General features: G+C 39.3%; 1 protein-coding gene across 6 annotated transcripts in view; it reads left to right on the forward strand.

Annotated features, from left to right (window-relative positions):
* The window catches only part of INPP4B (inositol polyphosphate-4-phosphatase type II B), a 294269-nt gene that overhangs the window by 212724 nt on the left and 61811 nt on the right, over positions 1–19734 (forward strand). For all 6 annotated transcript variants that reach the window (XM_088164137.1, XM_088164138.1, XM_088164136.1 and 3 more), the window contains exons 14-16: positions 253–361; positions 9443–9620; positions 14837–15049. In XM_088164137.1, the coding sequence (XP_088020263.1) occupies positions 253–361; positions 9443–9620; positions 14837–15049 (500 nt within the window). The remainder of the gene's footprint in view (positions 1–252; positions 362–9442; positions 9621–14836; positions 15050–19734) is intronic.

Here is a 19734-nt window from a genome sequence, read left to right on the forward strand (position 1 = left end):
AGCTGGAATATTGTTCTACGCTGCAGCACATAATTTAGATGTAGCCATAAATCAGATGAAATTTTTAAAGTGTGCAGGTGGCTGTATGGAAAGATTGATTAGCTCTTGGGCCTTCTTGGGACATGGATTATTAATTATTCCCTGGAAACGATATAGACTTGTCCTTACTTTGTGTGGATTGGATGTCACAGTGTTGCCATGACTTGGGAGTAGGAGCATTCAAATGGCTGTGTTTCTCCATTCCCATTCCAGATGCTCTGTATGATGTTATCACCGTGGGAGCCCCGGCAGCACATTTCCAAGGATTTAAGAATGGCGGTCTACGGAAACTGCTGAGTAAATTTGAGGCAGAAAGACGAAAGTAAGTATTCTTTCTTTCTGGTAGCTGAGAAAGTACCATTAAGGTTGCATTAAAATGCTGTGAGCTCATTGAGGAACCAAAGAGTTTATCCTGCTGAATGAAGGGAAGATTAAAATCTAGTAAGATTGGACATTGCTATCATAAAATATTTCTTTTATTTTCCTGCTTTGCTGAAAATTGAAGCATGGTCTACTTTTAATGTTAAGACTAATTCTGAGTAAACACAGGAAATGGCCTCAAGCTGTGCCAGGGGATGTTCAGGTGGGGCATCAGGAAGGATTTCTTCATGGAAAGGGTTGTTGTGCATTGGAGCAGGCTTCCCAGGGAAATGGTGAAGTCATCATCCCTGGAAGTGTTCAAGAAAAGACAAGACTTGGCACTCGGTGCTATGGTTTAGTTGATATGGTGGTTGTTCTGTCAAAGGTTGGACTCGGTGATCTTGGAGTCTTTTGCAACCTTAATGATTCAAATTTGTGATTTTTTTTTTCCATCATATTTCAGGAAGCTGGAGGTATATTAGTGCTTGAAAACTTTTTCAGAATGAGGCATCTCTTTGGCAACTCTTGTGCTAAGAGGAATGTACCTGTAGATAAGTTTTAAATACAGAAATTGTAGCTTAGAGTAGCAGCTTTATTTCTGACAGCCCTGGGTGTATGCTAAGAAAGAAAATGTATTTTTAATACACTTGAAACAACAAGTTACTCTGATTCTTCAGAAAGCCAAAGTAAGACTAATCAAAAATAAAGGTTTCGGTTTATTGTGGAACTCAAATGCTTTGTTCACTGTTGAACATGCACAGTAGTGTTAGTTACATCTTTTCCTAACTAAGAACTGGATGTATTTGTGTTTGTTGCTATAGCTGTTAAGATTTTCGAGCAGGCACAGCTGTCACTGGCAGCACTCATAGTTATGACTAGTCAGTGCTTCAAGTGATGGTGCTGACTGAGGTGTTGCAGCATTCCAAAGAGAATGCAGGAAGGAAGTAGTCTGATCTAAATTATCATGACAGTGCAGAGAAAATCTATTCCATTCTATTCAATGCTCAGAAAAGTTTCTTGGATACAATATCTTAAAGAATAAAAGGGAAATTATACAAATATGCTGTTGACTTCTAGGTTGAATGGGACTTGGCATCAATATTAAAACCAAACAAAACCCAGCAGATCTAGTTGCTTTGAAAGCTGTATTATTGAGGGGGTCTTGCTTGCCCTATACAATATAAAAATTCTTTTAAATCTTCAAAAATCTTTCATTTCCCTGACCACCTCTGATGCTGAAATCTGCCAGTGAAACCTGTACATCATTGATCATGTAAGACACATCAATGAACTTTGTGTTAATATTCTGCTGTCAGCAAACTGGTATGGGCAGCCTTATCCCCATCATATGGAGGCCTACAAAGTACGTGTTTTCTGCTGAAGAAAATGTCTAAAGACATTTCTTAAAGTATTTGCTCCTTTACTACCTAATTAATGTGGTTGCAATAGTGGTTTGTGGGTTTTTATCATAATAATTTATTACTGGAGCCACAAGATATAAATCATACAATAGACATAATCCTTTAAAGTCATATGATATAAAGAACATTACAGTTCCCACAGTGCTCAGCTTTCAGAAAATGAAGCATTTCTCACTAGCTCAGTCCTGCAGCATATCCATGCTGGCAGAGTGCAACCTCCCAAAATGGAGGATAGCTGTGAGATAAATTATCCTCTGTGATTTCTCTTTATTGGAGAAAAGATGCCTTATAGGGAAGAGAAAGTATTCCCGGAAGGACACACATTGCAGTATCTCATGGGCATCACTAGACAATGCCCATGTTTCTTAGTTGCTGGTGATAGGGGAGAGGAGATGTTGGTTGAGAGCTTTTTGCAGGTTCTGTCAAGGCATTTCAGACCTATTTCAAGAACCTGCACATCACCTTACATTTGCCCTGCTGCTTAGATTTTCCTGCATCCCTCAGAAACACCTGTGTTTTGGCAATTTTTGAGGACAGGGTACAAGAAGTTTACTCTGACAGTTTTCTTTGTGTTTCTGGGTTCTCCTGGAAAAGCAAAGGTCTGTCTTCAGGATGATATAACTAGAGTAGCTATGTTACTATCCTGTCAGACTCTTCCTAAAAATAGAGCCTGAGTCAGGCTAGCCAACTTAAGTTAGAGCACTGAAAACAGTGCACTGCAGTTTTCAGCTAATACTCTCCAGAGATGGGGAAATGGTCACTTGTGTGTGAATTCCCACAAAGCAGAAAGGAGGAAGCCTCCAAAATTCATCTTTTGTGCTGTTCAGAGAAAACTCCATTTTGATTTTTCAACTTCAAGTACTTGTGTGAGTTGGAAGACAGGGGTAAGCAAGCTCTCAACACAATCTCATTTAATGAATATTCAGGAGGGGGTCTGCTTTACATAAATACTTGAAAGGACCATTCCCAATCTTATAATGGAGAAATTTATTTTGCTGTGGTGACAGCAGTGTTATTTTGCATGCACCTGTTTATTTGGCTGCATAAAGATGCTTTGAGGACACATAGCGTCCCCAGGGGCACCTTTTGCAATTTAAATTTTCTGTTTTACAACGGGGGCAGATTTTCTGAAGATTTTGTTGAAGGAAGAAGTGACACCTTGAGAAATCAGTCAGACTATAGAATGAACAGAAAAAAAGGCAGATTCAGCAGCCATTTCCTCTTGGCTAACTGAGCTGAAGACTTAGAGCAAGATGTGGGAAGAGATTAGTTCTCAGGCAACCCTGGTAGCTTTCAGGTTGTGACAGAATGCCTTGCATGTCTTTGACCTTCAGTCTGATCATTAGAACAGTTTATCAAAATATTCAACGGTGTCAGCATATTGCAAAATATTTCTTGCTCAAGCTTAGACTTGTGGAGTTAACAGACAAGAGGAACTGCTATCTGGTATCATTTGCAGTTCCCAAACTAAAACAAGACTGAGACATATGTTTTGTGAAAGTTTATCAAGTTTATCAAACAGAAGAATGTGGAAAATGTGTATCTCAAGATCATTCTGGCATGTTTTCTGCTACAGAGAATATTCATCTTTGTGCAGACAAAAAGGGAAAAGCCCTGTATAATAATATTTACAAAAAATGCAGTGTTTTTGCAATTCATCTCTCATTTATTACCATCAGGAAAGTCATATTCAATTTCTTTAAAAAATTGATTTTTTCAAGACATATTGAAAAAAAAGGTCTGGAAATAAAAGCAAGGCAGGCTTCTCTTTTCAGTGAGAAATATAGAACTTTCTGATATGTGATCTGAAGCCTGTTCCATTGCTTTATAACCCATTCACATAGCATTCTTCATCTGTACCAAAAAGACAGATCAAAGGCCCTTCCACTATAAACATCAGTCAAGTCTATGAGGCATGGCTCTGGTATGTCTGTCCTTTTAGTAGCAAGTAGTGAATTTCATTGGACAAGTAAGAAAAATTGATGCTTTAAAAAAATTTTGTTTAAACATGATAGCATTTACATTAAAATGACTGAAATATGATGATTAAAGTATGGCAAATAATTGCAGAATATTAATTACTTGTGTATGATATACATTTATTTTAGAATAATTTTCATTATTGTGTATTGGTATGTTCTTTTCATTTTCTCCTTTTCTGCATAAAAGAGAAAGTCAGTCAGTTGTTCAGATACAGCCTTTTCTGGCTTGATAGTATAGATTATTTCTCCTTCCAGCAAATGGAAGGGCTTGTCTTCTCATCAGTCTAGATGGCACAGCAAATGATTGTTTTCAGAGCTCAGTTGTGCAGAAACATTTAAATCAGACATTGTCGAAGTTATACCCATATAATGCCTCACTGCTTGAAGTGTTCATAAATCACTTTCAAGATACACAAAGGGCTTTTTTTCCCCCTTATTTAAAATCTAATTTAATCATCTCTGTTTTAACCAAAACACATTGACTTATGATTGCAAATTTTTTAATGTCCCAGCTCTAACCATCAAGAAAAAGAGGTGTCCCACAAGCTGCATTAGGTGCTGTGATTAATTGTGGGTTTTATACATGATTTCTAACATGCTGCTCTTTGGAAATAACCCTGTTTTAAATTCACAAAACGTTAAAACTGGAACATTACTGAAAAGGATTTTCTGTTAGGCTTTTTTCCCATCTAAACTATAATAATTTATTTTGGATTTGAACAGTCTAAAAGGACTATTTCTGTTTGAGGCCTAGATTTTTTTAGTGTAGATATGAAGTGTGCTCCTTCAGTAGCGTATCTGTTTGGTGACTTGAGATTTTATTAATGTTGCAATATTCTGTCTTCCTGTTGCCTGAATTTTGAAGCCTTCAACCCATTTCCAATCTCTGAGGAATCAGAAATGGTACAATTTCATAGAAAGTCACAGAGATGTTGAAATAATTTAGATCTGTGTTGGATCTAATTGTAACCTTTATTCTCAAATGAAATACTTGTCATGCTTAACACTTTTCATGTTATTCTTCACTCACTTTACCCTACTTTTTGCATGTATACATTTGTGTGAGAAAGAGAGATTGGACTTCATGGAGTTAGGAATGAAGAAAAATAGAGGAACATCAGGAAATGTTCTGTGCATACAGCCTTAGCCATTTGCCTCAAGGATTTGTGGATGTTTGATCATCATAGAACTAATAGCATCATTCCTTTTTCCTCATATTCAAAGTTAGAATTTCCAAGGTGTCAAGGGAATCTTAAGGAAATAAATAAAAAAAGTAATTCAAATTTTTAGTTTCTTTCAAGCCTGTTTTCATAACCTCAGCTCTGATCATCTGGTTTAGTTTTACTTCCTGAGACCATGAATTATCCAGAGTTTTTAATGTAACAATTTATTTTTGATCATAAGTTCCCACTTTAGACAGAATACATGTGATCCATAAGTAAGCCACTGAATTGGTATCTTCAGTAATGTGCATAAAATTCAAGTTATCTAGGGGTAGATGCACTTGCTGATTGTGCTTTAACTGTATTCCTGATGCTAATGTCTGTGGGTTTTGGTTGTGAAAAATGGGAGGTCAAATGTTCATTGTTGGAAGATTTTAAGCCAGTCCCAGATGGCAACAATTTAACTAAGTGACACAAATGATGCATTTAACAGCAGGAGTGGAGTAACTCAGAAGTTCATTATAAATTAGAAATTTACCATACTGCATTATTTAGACTCAGGCAAAAACTTTGATAATCTAGAATTTAAAATGTAGCCAATTTAGTATTTATTCAAATGTCTTGGTTTGAGAGAGAGGTGTGTGCTAAGGAAGGCAGGAACCTCCCTTGGAATGGAAAACATGATTCCCTATACTCCAAATTATTTTAACTTTGAAATTGCAGGGCTTTAAGGCACAGATATGGGGAAAGGAATAACAGAACCGAACCAGAACCCACCTGCTCCTTCTCTCAGCCATGGGTACTTTCCCCTTGGTGCAGTTCCGGGCACAGCCGGCACGGGGCGCTGCTGGCTCCCGGCTGGGCTGGGCAGGGATGATTCCTCCACTCCAGCAGGGGGCGCTGCTGGCTCCCGGCTGGGCAGGGCAGGGATGGCTCCTCCACTCCAGCAGGGGGCGCTGCTGGCTCCCGGCTGGGCAGGGCAGGGATGATTCCTCCACTCCAGCAGGGGGCGCTGTGGCGCAGGCTTGGCCGCCTCTCCCCTACACGGCCATGGCAGCTGCAGGGGTGGGAGGAGAGAGGAGAGAAGGGGCTTTGCTGGGCACAGCCATGGGAAGGAGCCGGTGTCAGTGTCCCCAGGAGAGAAGGGCTTTGCTGGGCACAGCCATGGGAAGGAGCCGGTCAGTGCCCCTAGCAGAGAAATGACAAACAAAGTGTAGAAGAAACCCCAAAGCCGTGCCAGGAGCCACGGGGGTCAAGCAGACATGGGATGTCAGTTTGAAGTGTAGCAAAAATCCCAAAGCAGTGGCAGAAAACAGCAGGGCTGGGCAGGGGATGGCTCCCTTGGATAGCTCACCAGCAATGGCTGCTCCTGGGGTTGTGCCAGCACGCAGAGGGAATGGCCTGGCCGGGAGGGCTCTGGCTCCTGGTGCAGCACACACCGACCCTGGGCTCCCAAGCCAGCACAGGAGCAGAAAAGCAAGCTGGCAAGCCCCAGTCGTGGTGCCAAAGGAAAAAGAAAGAAACAGTCAAAAACTTTAGGGCAACGGGCCCCTGGCCCCCAAGCCTTGCAGGATCCTGAGCTGTCCCTCACCCTTCATGATACTCCCAGAGCCAGGGGACTATTCTGGACACAAAACAAAAACAAAACCAGGAATGGATGTGGGATATAAACCATCCCCAAAACATCCAATTGCACAAGAACGTCCTTAAAGCAATTTTAATACTGAAACGACTGCTGACAGTCATGTGTTCATAGTTAATGATGGTGCCAATATATGGAAATGATCAAATGTGGTTTTATATGCTTAGTGAAAGCTTTGGAACTTAACCCAGAAGGCATTATTATAGAGTTTTTCAAAAGATATGTGAGTTATAATTTGCATATCACAGGTAGGTTTTCATTATGCTGCTGATATTCTGCACTGGACCTACCCATGTGGACCTTTAATGCAAAAGTTTCATCTAGTTTGTGCCTTAGGACACCTGTGAAAAGTTTCTCTGTAAGTTCTATTGGCAATTGCCTCTTCTAACTAATAGTGCTCACATACCAGAGCTATATGCAGCAGAAAGCTTTAAAAGCAGTTGTAGATGAGGGAATGTCACTGTCTTGTAAGTAGGAATGTCTTTTCATTAGGAGTAAGGCCACAGGAAACCTCAGCTAGTCATAGATGCAACAGCATGAAGACAACAGAAATTTCAAATACTCCCAAATGTGTTGTTTCTGAAAAATAATTACACATTTTCCTAGGGGCGTGGAGGAAGTTGCCCTCGACTTAGAAACAAAATATTTGAAGTTGTGTCATGTTTTCTGGGGTTCTGGAAATGTTTAAATTAGCCAATTAATGTAGTCTGGTAGTACACTTCATTCTGAAGAGTCCTTTTCTCTTCACTAATTCCTTTACTTAAGAGCTATGATTTATTTTATTGCAATGAGAACTGCCCACATCTTTAGTGTCACTCTCTCCTCTTTCTTACGGTGGTGTCTGTAGCTTTTCTGCTGCAATATTCGGTGAAGCTTAGAGCTGTGGGTGATCAGTGAAAATTATCTGGGATTTAAAGACTGAGGGAAATCCCAGAAAGGAGTATGTGCATGGTGAGCTTGATAACAGCATTAGCCAGATTCTGCCTGCAAAAAAAGACTGTTTGATAAAGGGAGGGAGAAGCCTGGTGGGAAATTAGAGAAGTATCAAGATTTTTAAGACTATGTCTTCACTGCAATTAACGTAGACTATTACTCTTTGTCTCTGCTCTGTCTGCTGAGCCTGGTAGCTTGAATGTTCCAGTGAATGTGGTGCTAGGTCTGACTCTGGAAGTCCATCCCATTAACAGTGTGACCACCTTGAAGGTAGAACTGTGGCAGTTTCCTCATTACTCAGAGGCACAAGGATTTCTTTTTTTTTTTTTTTTTTTGCCTTATTCATTAGGAGAGACAGTTTATATGATTCATTTTGCTGAAATACTCAGAATTATGACTTCTATTAGACATAAGTCTGGTAGCTGATGTAAGTAGGAAATGCATTGTAATTTAGATGTGGCTGGTAGCACGGCTGAGCTTTGCTCACGTACATGCCATTCATCCTGACTGCCTCTGCAAAGGATTGCACCTAGAAATCAAGACACTGGTGAAAGACAGAAAAATAGAATGGATACTGGGGAATTTGGGACTATAACTCAGCAAAATATGTAAGCAAGAGCCTTAATTTTAAGACTGCTTGAAGCTATTCTTATTTGCCAAAATCATAGAAAATTCTGAATTGGAAGGGGCCCATCAAGATTTAATTTCTAGTTTGTAGAAAACTAATGAGAAGGAACTGGAAGTCATTCAATAGAAGACACAAAGGGGAAGTGGGAGAGTGAAGAGATCTGGAAAAAAGATTGAAAGGAAGCACATTGCATGAAGTTCAGAGGATTACACAAGTGTCAATATTTGGGTCTTGGTATGCAAAATTAAGAAAGAAATCAGTGGTGAAAGGGTTGAAGGGACTGAAGCACTTCTGATGGAAAGACATGAGAGAAGGGAGATACAAACAGAACCAACTGGGAATAGTATGTACATTCCTCTGGCATTGATGATGGGCCAGCAAGTGCTTGGTTTCTTTTCTCCCCTGTGTTAATCTGAAGCTGCAAAAGACTTTGGTTAGTTTTTTTTTAAAGAATGAGGCAGGGCTTTATAAAAGGAAGAATTATGTGTAGGAGGTTCAGGTGAGGATCTGTGCACAACAGCAAGAGCTACTGGGTGTGTGCATGCTGTCTGAAATGGTGTTTGGGAGCAATGGTGCAAAAGGATATTGCATAATTAGTAAGGGGGAAAGAGGAAAGAGGGATAGAAGAGAATCTGGAAAAGAATTGCAGTAGTCTGAAGAGTTGAAAGTAGGAAGTTTACAGTGTGCATTTGTGTGGTTTTGAAGTAATTAACTTGCACACCACATTGCTGTCTATTCTTGCAAATCAGGCACCTGTTTTTTATTAGAGATAACTCTATTTGTCATCGGTTCCTGGACATCACTGAGGCTAATCAAAACACAGTGTGGGCCACTGATCAATTAAACATTAATTGGCCCATTTTGAAAGACTTAGTGAGGTAGTTAATACTCTGTTGGGGAGTTCAGTTGGACAAATAAAGAGCCTTATGCTCTTTGGCATTATTATGTGATTTTTTTTCAAATATTTTCTCTCTCTAGAATTACAGTATTTAAAAGAAACACGTAAAAATGTAGGGGTTTTATGTTCAGTCATTCAAAGGAATTTTGTACTGTACTACTTGGAGCATGTGATGGTGGGCAGTCTGCTTTATGCTGCTGTTCAAGGAAAGATTTGCTTTTACCCTTAAAGGCAGGAGCATTTCAGTGATATCTATAAAGTTCAGGCATATGGCTTTTTTTTTTCTGCAAAAGTAGTGGTAAGATTTTTAGCACGGTAAGCATTGCTATTAATGGCAGAAATGAATTTGACATTATGTGACTCTCTGTTATCACAGTACTGGATACCAGTGTATTTACTATTCACCTGAAAACACAGCCAAGGCAAAAGAAGTTCTCAGCAACATCAATCATCTGCAGCCTCTCATATCAAGCCATGCAGACCTGCTGCTTAGTTCTGCAAGCCAACGTTCTCCAGACAGCTTGAAGAATTCTTTAAAGATGCTTTCAGAAAAAGTAAGATTCAAATCTTCACTGCAATGGGAGGTGGAATAACCAAATCTCTCTAACTGCTGGGGGGAAGGGGGGTTTCTGCATAAATTGACTTTCACAGCATCAAGAAATGTTAAATAAACTCAGCTAAAAAAAGCATCAAAATGTTATTAAAAAAAGAATGTTATTTAACATTTCTGTAGGCTTTTTATAGAAAATTAATGGAATCTATTAATATTGCCTTTATTTAAAAGTGTAATTAATTTAATTTCATGCATCTTCTTTATCCTCTAGTGGCCACATACTGGAGTTTATCAAAATTTATAAATAATTTTGTAGTATGAGAAATCATTCTTTTTTATTCTCTTTCTGTTATATTTCAAGCTGCTGCTTATGGGAGGTAGTTCAAGCCAGGTTTGTGTATAAGTTTTACAGTAACATTGTGATCAGAAATGGTGATGCAGCCTGGAAGGAGAAGCTGGGAAGTTGGCTCCAGGAGATGTCAAATTTTAATTCTCTTTCTCCTCTTACATCCATCTGTAGCTGTAGACTCTTCCTCATCTTGGTTCCTTTAGTTCTAAATTAGGGAAGATAATATTTCCTGCCTGTTTCAAAGGCTGATAATGGAGATGAGCTGAAGCCTGTAGTTCTTGCCAGCATATGTTACCCTATAAAAATATGAAGCACTATAGCTATGACCTGAGAGGTTGTGAAGAGTTTCCCATTGCTCCATGTGCCACCCCTTCAGTAACGTGACCCCAGTGTGGCTTAATAACACAATCAATAACCATTCCAATATATCCTCAGCTATTGGGAAGTGACATTCTTTGGGGTCTGTTGAGCACCGTTTTCCCAGCAGCTCCTCGTTCAATGGGAGAGTCTCAAATCTGAATACTGAGCTCAGCTACTTGCTTGTGAAGGCATTGCAGAGGAGCCATGGGGGAGAAAACCACTGCCCTCACTTGCAGATGTGTAAATCCCCAGTAACTCAGAGAACACTGGAGTCACTGTGAATGTCAGGGATAATGGAAGAAAGCAGAATTCAGCCTGGAAATGAAACAGAAGAATTTAGGGAGGGAGTTTGTAGCAATTATATTGTACCTGTGCATGCAGGAGGCACTTTTAGCTGTGCATAGAACAAGTGGAGCTGCTCTGTTAGTGCTTAGTTCAAAGAAATCTGTATGCACAGGTAAAGCAAATCAGACAAAGAAGTGTTTGTTCTGAAGATCCAAAGCCTGGTTGCTAAGGAATGTGTTTGCTCTGGTCATTTGCCTCCGGGCAGGAGGAGGGGATGATTTCAGAGGGACTGCAGGCAGCCATGGTACTAAAGCACTGCTTGAACCATGGCCTGCTGGAGACTCTGGCTATAGAAAATGACCAAAAAAGATTATTCATTCGGTTTGCAAAAGTCATAGATATTTTACATTTATAGCTGGTGACTTAGTTGTGCATGTTCATATCAGCTTATCAGGGCCAGAATTAAATTGCTGTTAGGACATGAGCTCAGGTTCCCAGAAGAAGGAGTCTCACCCGATGTACCCCATGGATGTCTGCCTAGCCTCCACTTGTTGCTTGGAAGAGATCAATCCAATTGTCTGAACATGTGCAGCAGGAGTGGTTCAATACCTGCTTCCCTGTCTATTACCAAATTTACTCTTAGGAAAAGATGGATAATGGAGAAATAGGATGGATTGCTGAGGAAGAAATGTGGTGGGACAGCTGCTTCTAAAGAGAAGAGAAATGGACAGGAAAGACCAAAAGACAACTTCAGGGAAGGGAAGTAACAATTCAAAGCCCTAAACTCAGTGAACCCACACAATACTGAAATTAGATCCCTAATAGTTAATTCTGAGCCTTATATTGGTGTTTTAAAATAATCTGTCTGTATAATCTGGTACAGTACTGGAAAACAAAGACTATCAGTGTTCCTGCTTTTATTTAAGATGGAGTAGCACATGCTCTGTTGAATATAATTACATGATACCTACTTGTATTCCTGAGGCATATGTAATGCTTCTGCTATTCCATCTTCCCTTACTTTTTATATGTAGAAAATAAATGCTCCTATATTTTAACTTGATAAAAACTTAAAAATTAAACAGCTGTTTGGAGAAGTCATAAAAATGATTTGCCTGGTGATTAAATTATACAAGTTTATTAAAAAAACATATCACTTGATATATATAATTCTTTCTATAATTATTAGGTAGCAGTGAGTAAATCTGAGCTATCAATAATGTGAATTACATTTAAGTGTTCATGTTGGAAATGGAAGGACTGGCTGCATGGATTGAAAGTGGAAAATTAAATCAAATAATTCCACTACTTCTTCTTAAATGGAGGATATTTTCTCATATTAAGCATGGTTTTACTTCTCCATATATAATTTGCAATTTACTGTAATGTTTTCCTGAGACTAACCTTTTATCATCACTTTTTGTTAATTGATTAAGGAAGCCGTTAGCTGTCGACAAGTGTATCAGCATTTGCAGCTTGCACAAGGCTTGATAAATTCATTTTCCAGCTATGCCTATCTTTGTTTGCAGAAATACTCTTTAGTAGAGTAAAAGAATTTGCAAAGTTTTCATTTCTTTGTATAGACTGGTTTTGTGATTTCAATGCAATTTCATAAATAGTGATGTTCTGCAAATTTAGCTGTACTGAGCTGTTAGAAAATGAGGTTAAAATATAGACTGCTGCTGAACCAATGGGATCCCTGAATGGAATTTAATTACAGAATCATTTTAGTTTCTGCATTAAAAAATGGGAGTCTCACTTCTGTAGTGATTTTCTTTTAAAAATTAATTTTCCCTATAAAATATTTCTATTCAATTATATTACTTAAACTTTTCAGATCATTAACTAATATACATTGCAGTCACAGTGGACATTCTTTACATCAAGTTATCCAATACTCAGAGTTTTCTGAAATGTAAAGGTTTTTTGGAGTCTGCCATGCCTCATCCAGAGACCTGAAATGATCTCAAACAGACATTATGGTCAAAATAGGTATGAAACCTCAGCAAAACCATGATATTGCTGTTTTTAAGGATAGACAAGTAATAGAGTTTCAATTCTCTTGATATGAAACTGTAGAAGAGTCTCAAAGAGGAGCTTTGCTGTTACCACACAGCCCCTCAAATCTTAATTTGCCATGGTAAGGCAAAGGATGGTAGGGTTTGATAGCAGTATTCCCCAAAGACTAATTAATTCTCCAAGCATGCACCATCTGGAGGTTGGAAATGTAGAAAACTGAAATTGTCCTGCAGAGCAAGGCAGGACTACGAGGAGACAGTCCTGAGGGGCTGCAGATAAGAACACATAAAAAACACCCTTTCCCTCAGGCACCAAGTTGGTAAGGAGGAGAAGGAATGGGTCTGGTAAAATTGCCAGGGAGATGAGCACTGTTGCCAAGTCTAAAGAATCCCAAGTCAGGTTTAAAAAAATTAATAATTTATCTTTGATATGCCTGAGGCTCTTCTTTTTAAATCTGTAGAGATATTTTTCAGTAAAAGTTTTCAGCCTTTCCACGTGCAACCATTCAGAAAAATTTCTTTTCCTAAACATAATGAAAATGGGAAAATGCAGAAACTTGTCATTCAAGTACCTAACCCAGCAGCTGGAGCCTTAAGAAAATCATCAATTTTTAGAGCCTTGTTGTCTTAAATATCTGTAAACTTTTGAGAGGGTATTGAGACAGGAAGGCAAGAAAAAGAAGTTGAGTAAGAGCGGATGCATAAAAAAGAGGAGCAGATAGTATGGAAAAAGGGTAGGATAAGAATAGAAGTGCAGAATCTGGGAGGAAGACTTCCAGGAGTCTTCTCAGGAGTTCCAGGGAGATGCTGACACTTGAAACTTGTTTGGTTTGGGGTTTTTTTGCTACTTTTTCTCCATATTTTGGGCTGAATGAAGCTTGGCTGGGCAACCTTTATTTCTAGAATTTCCTGCTTGTTTAGGCTGGATCCTCTGACTCTTATCTGCATGCCTTCCCACATCCCTGTTTAATTAAGATTGTGTGCACAAAGGCACTTCAGCACCTGAATCTGCCTGCACATGGCAATCCACTATGTTCTGGGAAAATAGGAAGGGAGCTCAATCCCACTGACCAGGGATAAATAAATTCAGATGATTGTGCTGTGAAAGAAATTGTCATCATTCCCTGCAAACCAGGCTTTCTGTCTGGGGAGGGGAACTCTGGGTGGGAGGTGTGGGATGTGCTATGGCAGCTGATGTGCCCTCTGTCCCTGCTCTGACAGATGAACCCTGTTCAGTGTTGTTGAAGTAACCAAAACTGGGAGTCTCCCAAGCTGTTCCCATGGCTTTGTTAGTTGTTACTCCCTGTAGTGCAACCTCATCTGCTCCTGTTCCATAGGTTCTGCCATGTGATGGAGTGAATAAGCCAAGCCTTCCAAGGGAGATGGGACCCTGTGTTTGAGGCACAGGAGGTGGGCATGTGGGGCACACTGGTGGCAGCAGCAAGTGCTGTTGCATGGTGACAATGTGGACATGGTGAAGCCCATATGCAGAAAGCATTTTACTTTCCTTGTTGAGGTGGAAGGCAGATGAATAATGCAGGGAGTTTGAAGGATTTTTAAAATATGGTAAAATTCCAGCTGTAACAGCCAACATAGAAAAATGATACAGGGATTGAATAGCATTTTCAGAAGACCTGAGAAAACTACTTCAGAGTTTCCTTTCTTTAAAATATGCATAAAATCAAGCTTGAAATCAGGTGTCACCTACCCTGATATCTGGGTTGATACCTACAGGTAATGAAATTTATCTCTGGAAACACTGCTTTTGCAGATACTGTTATTTCAGCAGTGTAGAGTGGTGGGTTTTATTTAGGGAGATGATTAAACTGGTTAATCGTGTTTTATCTAACACTGATTCAGAAATTATTGTGCTATGGTTGGTTACTCTTGGAATTGGCTCTTGTTGAAGATCGCCTCTGAGGCAAAATTTGTAATTTGAGTAAAATGTGAAAGGATGATGATCTCTATTGATAGATAATGTACTCTTGTGTTAATCCTTAGAGCACTGGGATTGTAGATCGTGAAGATATCCCTAAAACCCTGGAAATGTTCGTCATTATTTGTTGGCCTACTTTGTTTTCTGCCTCCCAGGCAGGCCTGAAAAAATTACCTGCTCTGCCTAAGGGTAATTCAGTGTTGTACACCTTTGCTGCAGTACTGCATTCTTTGGTCTAACCTTTTCATTTGTTTGGGTTTTTTTCCTAGACGGAGTTATTTGTGCACGCATTCAAGGACCAGCTGGTCAGAAGTGCCCTTTTAGCACTGTACACAGCCCGGCCTGGCTGTGTCCTCAAGAAGCCAGCTGTGTCTCGAAACAGTGCAGAAGAAGGGGCTGATGCACAGCACCAGGAGCATCCTTCTCAGATTAAACGACAGGACTCTATACCCCATCATTCTGAGTATGATGAGGAAGAGTGGGTAAGTAGCCAGAAACCCTTGGTCAGTGATCCATGCAAAACCCTACAATCAGCATAAACGAGCTCAAGCCCTAAGTGTCCTTGTCACATGTCATTGCGGGGGGAAAGGGGTGCAGAATTGTAAAATTGTGCTTTTCAGATGCATTGCACATTTTTAAGCTAAATTCGAAGGATTTTCCTAAGTACAGTGTGCTGCTCTGAGACTGCCTGGCTGTGCACATAACAGTGAAGGTGATGAGTATCTTCTTGCCCAGACAGAAATATAGTCTTTCTTTCTTCTTACTTGGGTTGGTTTTGCTAGTCGGGCAGATTTAAGGATATTCTGTTCCAAGAGAAATGTTCTTTTCTTCCCCACTCCCTCCAACACCCCTCTCCAACCCTCAGGCTGTAACCATTTCAAATACATGTGAATTAACCCTCAGAGAACAGAGCCCTTTGCCCTTACACTCTGTTCTTAGAGGGTGTCTGAGATTGTGTAAAAGAGTTAAATATAACTTCTGAATTTTAACATTCTTAGCATATCTTTCAAAGATATGTATTATTTATATGGCTGAGATTTTATAAATCAATTATTTTGGTAGATGTCTTCATAATAGATCTGTTACTTTGTTACATACGTACTCAAGCAATTTTTATTCAGTCCAGGCTCATTCTTTGAGTTCATCACTGTATTCTCATAAACGTAAAGGATGCCAGCATATTCATCTCTATTGTAAATAATTAATAACTTGTGTGAGCTATGGTATTGCACCTGAACTGTAATTTTTATCCACACGAAAAATAAAGGAAGAAGAATATATTTCTTCTAGAAGAAAGGCAATTATTACTAGCCCCATGCATTAAGTAGTCATGAGATTTAAACAATAAATAAATAATTCACTCTTATTTGTCCTCCAGTTTTAGGGCCTTTAATTCACTTTTTCTTGTTTTCTCAACAACTTGAGGGGCTAGAATGGTGGGTCTTTCCTTGAACTTAAGCCAAAACGTTTGTTTTCAGCTGTTGAAACATTCAGAAATGTAAATAACACAATAGCTTTCGTAAAAGAGAGAAATTTTGCACTGGAAAAAGTGGCACTTTGTGGAAGCTGTATTTTAATTTAGTACTGCAGTTTAGCATCTCTGAAGAGAAAGCTTTGCTGTGTTTCATTACTGATGAAACAATATCTGCTTAAACCTCACCTATTACATTGCATAAGTGGGTAATTTTAAACGGTATTTCTTTTTTTTTTTGCTGAATTAGTAAGGTTATCTTGTTTAAAAATTAAGTGTATCTTTTACTGTTTCCTGAGTTAGACTGAGCCACTATCAAACTTGAGAGAGTATAAATCTTTGAGAAATGTTGTGATTTTATTCTGAATTTGAACGATTAGACTTTGGATAGATTTCAGTTCTTTCTGTCAGCAGAGATGATAAATACTATGAGTTTTAATAATCAAATTGTCATTAGCATGATGGAAAGAGAAAGAATAAATGCATATAAAATTTGAAAAAAATACTTAATCTACTGTAAAACTCAACTATAAAGGAAAAAAACTTTGAGCTATGTTGTTTTGCATGCACAATGCTCTATCCATCTTTGCTGCTGTGGGGTTTTTTCTCACTATTATCTAGCACTAGTGTTATATTTTGCAATTGGAATTTTGGTTTTGCTTAAAATCTAAATCCTTAAACAACTCTTTAAGCTGACCCCATTTTCCATCCACTTCATGTGGCTGTGTTGCCTTATGACCATCACAGAAGTACAAAGGCTCATCCCAGAGTCACTGACAGCAGTATGGGCTGAGCTATTTATATTGGTGCACTATGCACAGGCAGCAGGAAGGCATCACTGCTGAAGGAAAAATATTTAACTTGAGAGTTTTACATTGCCTCTGGGTAGATATTCTTCTCTCACCAGCTGCTTCTGCTATCCTAGAACTTCCCTGCAGGGTGGCACAAAGCAAGTTTTCATGTATAATACAAGAAAAGGTGGGCACACTGCCACTTGGAGCTGAGTCTGCTCTACACTTCTGACTGGTTCGAGGGGCTGGAGCTACAAAGAGCAGATAAAATGGAATTTCCAATAAGCTCTGTACAAATGCTGATGTTGTGATCAGACATGGGGCTGAAAGACTGATGTGTGTGCCACAGCACAAGGGGGTGTTAATCATGTACATTACTTAAGATATTTCCTTTACCTCTGAACAGAGCTCAAAAGGACCTTAAGGAAATATCTGAGTATCCACTGGCATGAAGGAGACACAGCATCTTCAGAGTGCTGGGAAGTGCAGATGCTGTGTCATACCTGGCACAAGTAATGCACCCAACTGCAGGGGTGTATATGGAGGGACAAGAAATGACTGAGGAGTTCTGTGGGGAATTCAGAAAGGTTGAGAATCATTTAAAAACAAAGAGACAGCTTCTGGAATTCCACTGACTGGATGTATTTAGAAGGAAGACATTGAGTTAGGTGCAGTAACAGAAAAAAGTATCCATTCTTGCTCTCTGAAATGAGGAAGCTGTCCTTTTTAATGATGCTTTCAGATCAGATGGAAATTAATTATATATAATTTTTTCAATTGGGTGAATGAAAGAGAATTATTTTACAGGTTCATTTTTAATTGTCCTAGGAGAAGTGCCCAGCTTTCACAGATGCCAAGGCCTAGCTTTCCATGGAGATATTTCAGTGTTCATGTCTGCTTGCCAGTGCCACAGCAGAGGTGACCATAGAAGTGTGACTATGGGCATTTCTAACTAGCAACACCTAGCTACACGTGCCAGGACTCCATAACATTCCAGATGGCTTCTGAAGTTTGGAAGAAGTAGAAGATGTAAATATGTCTGCCTTGTCTCAGTGGGGTCAAGTCCTATTATAGGTTTCCACCTTTCCTGTCATTGTCTTGATATTTGTACTTAAAGAAGCAGCAATGAGAGAGACAGATCTTGTCTCTCATTCTGTCATACCACAAAACTTACCATCCACATTGCTGTAGCAACTAGTGGGAAACCTGTGATCAGGGGAAGAGTATTCTGCTTAGAAAACTAGGGTCTTAGTATTTCAGTGTATCAAGAAATATTTCTCCTGATTCTTCACTTGACCCAGAGGGTTTATAAGAATGCGTGCTTAAGAGGCTGCATGGGCTGTGTTTTGTCCTTTAACTTGGCACACGCTGTAAAGTGATCGCTTGTAAGATTGTTCTTGGGCAAATTGAAAATAGACTGCTTATGGAGATGAAAGGTCGGTGGAAAGTATGCTATGCTACAGGAAAATATTCTGGAAATAGTAAAGGATGACAATATGAAATGGATTAATTTCTTCTCATGGAGAATCATAGAAAGCCGCTTGATTTTCACTGATTGGAAACTGCATTTTTACTTGAAAATTGTTCCTGCCAAACTGCAGAATTTCGACAGCCTTCTTTGAAAAATGTGACTGCTTTTGGTGCAGAATGAGAGATACCTCTACATTTTCTATCTGCCCACAATCCCAGGAACCTCCTATGTGGAGAAAAAGAGCTGTGAGACAGGCCCTTGCTCCCTCTCACTTGCTTGTATGTAAAAAAGCCAGATACATGATAATAAGAACGAGCTTTCTGTCTACAGATGTTTATGAATTTTGCTTCTAAACCCTCAGGGAATGTTTGTGCGAATATTGCATAGACATCATCTCAATGCTGGGTTAATAGTTGGTTTGAAAAGAGAAAAGTGCTCTTTCCAAAGTGAAACAAGGGCTCATATTTGTGTTGCTTGTGCAATAACTCCAGATGCTCATTAAGAGCTTAATGCTTTTTTGTGTGGGGATTAAACTCCACCAGCAGAGAGAGGAAAGGGAAATTACGCTGCTGCAGCCTCACTGAGCAACTTGAGTTGCATATCCCAGCAACTTCCAGTGACTGCAATCTCTGAAGCTCCCTGACACTCTCTGGCAAAACTTCCTGATACTTGGGGCCAGTATCATACAGATACTTGGGGGAATTTTTTATATTTTCAGTATTTCACTGCTTTTCATAGAGCCCCTTTCTCCAAAATTATATTTGTGGGTGGTAAAAATCAGTAATTTCACACATATTCTAATTGTTTTTTCAGGATTGCTTGAGGTGCATAAAGGAGGGAACTTTTGAAAGAATCTATACCTGCTCTCTGTCTTTTGACTTTTAGTTGTATCTAAGCATTTAAATATCAAATACTCATGTGTCTAATGGTTTGTTTCATGTACGGGTGCAGATATTTCCACATGTTGCATTGTACATGCAGCACTTAAAATAGTTGTGGAATAAATGCAGTTCTGCTTGAGTGTGAGCAGCTTCTTGTCTCTTGTAAATCAACAGTATCTTTTTTATGGTATGGTTAAAACATGGGTTTATCTAGGGAGAAGATGAAGCCATTATTTCCATGTTCACCTATAAACTGGATGCTTATTGTCCTTAAGGCAGCTCACAAGAATGCTCCAGGGATCAGGTTTGGGGAGCTGGAGGAGAGGAACTCTGTTGTACAGGTTGGGCAAGCCCATGCTTCTGTCTGCAGGCCCACGTGATGTCTTAGGTCAGGATGTCACTTGTCACAGTTGTGTTCTCAGGAGGAGGGAGCAGGGAAAGATCAGATGCCTCTAGTCAGGCTTAAGTGTGGCACATAGTTGAAAAGTAACATTAGATTTAAAAGCTTGCCTTAGTAGTAGTTGTAGATTTACCTTCACTCAAAATCCAAGTG

This window comes from Sturnus vulgaris, chromosome 4, assembly GCF_052056855.1.
Source record: "Sturnus vulgaris isolate bStuVul1 chromosome 4, bStuVul1.hap1, whole genome shotgun sequence".
NCBI classification, from domain to species: Eukaryota; Metazoa; Chordata; class Aves; order Passeriformes; family Sturnidae; genus Sturnus; species Sturnus vulgaris.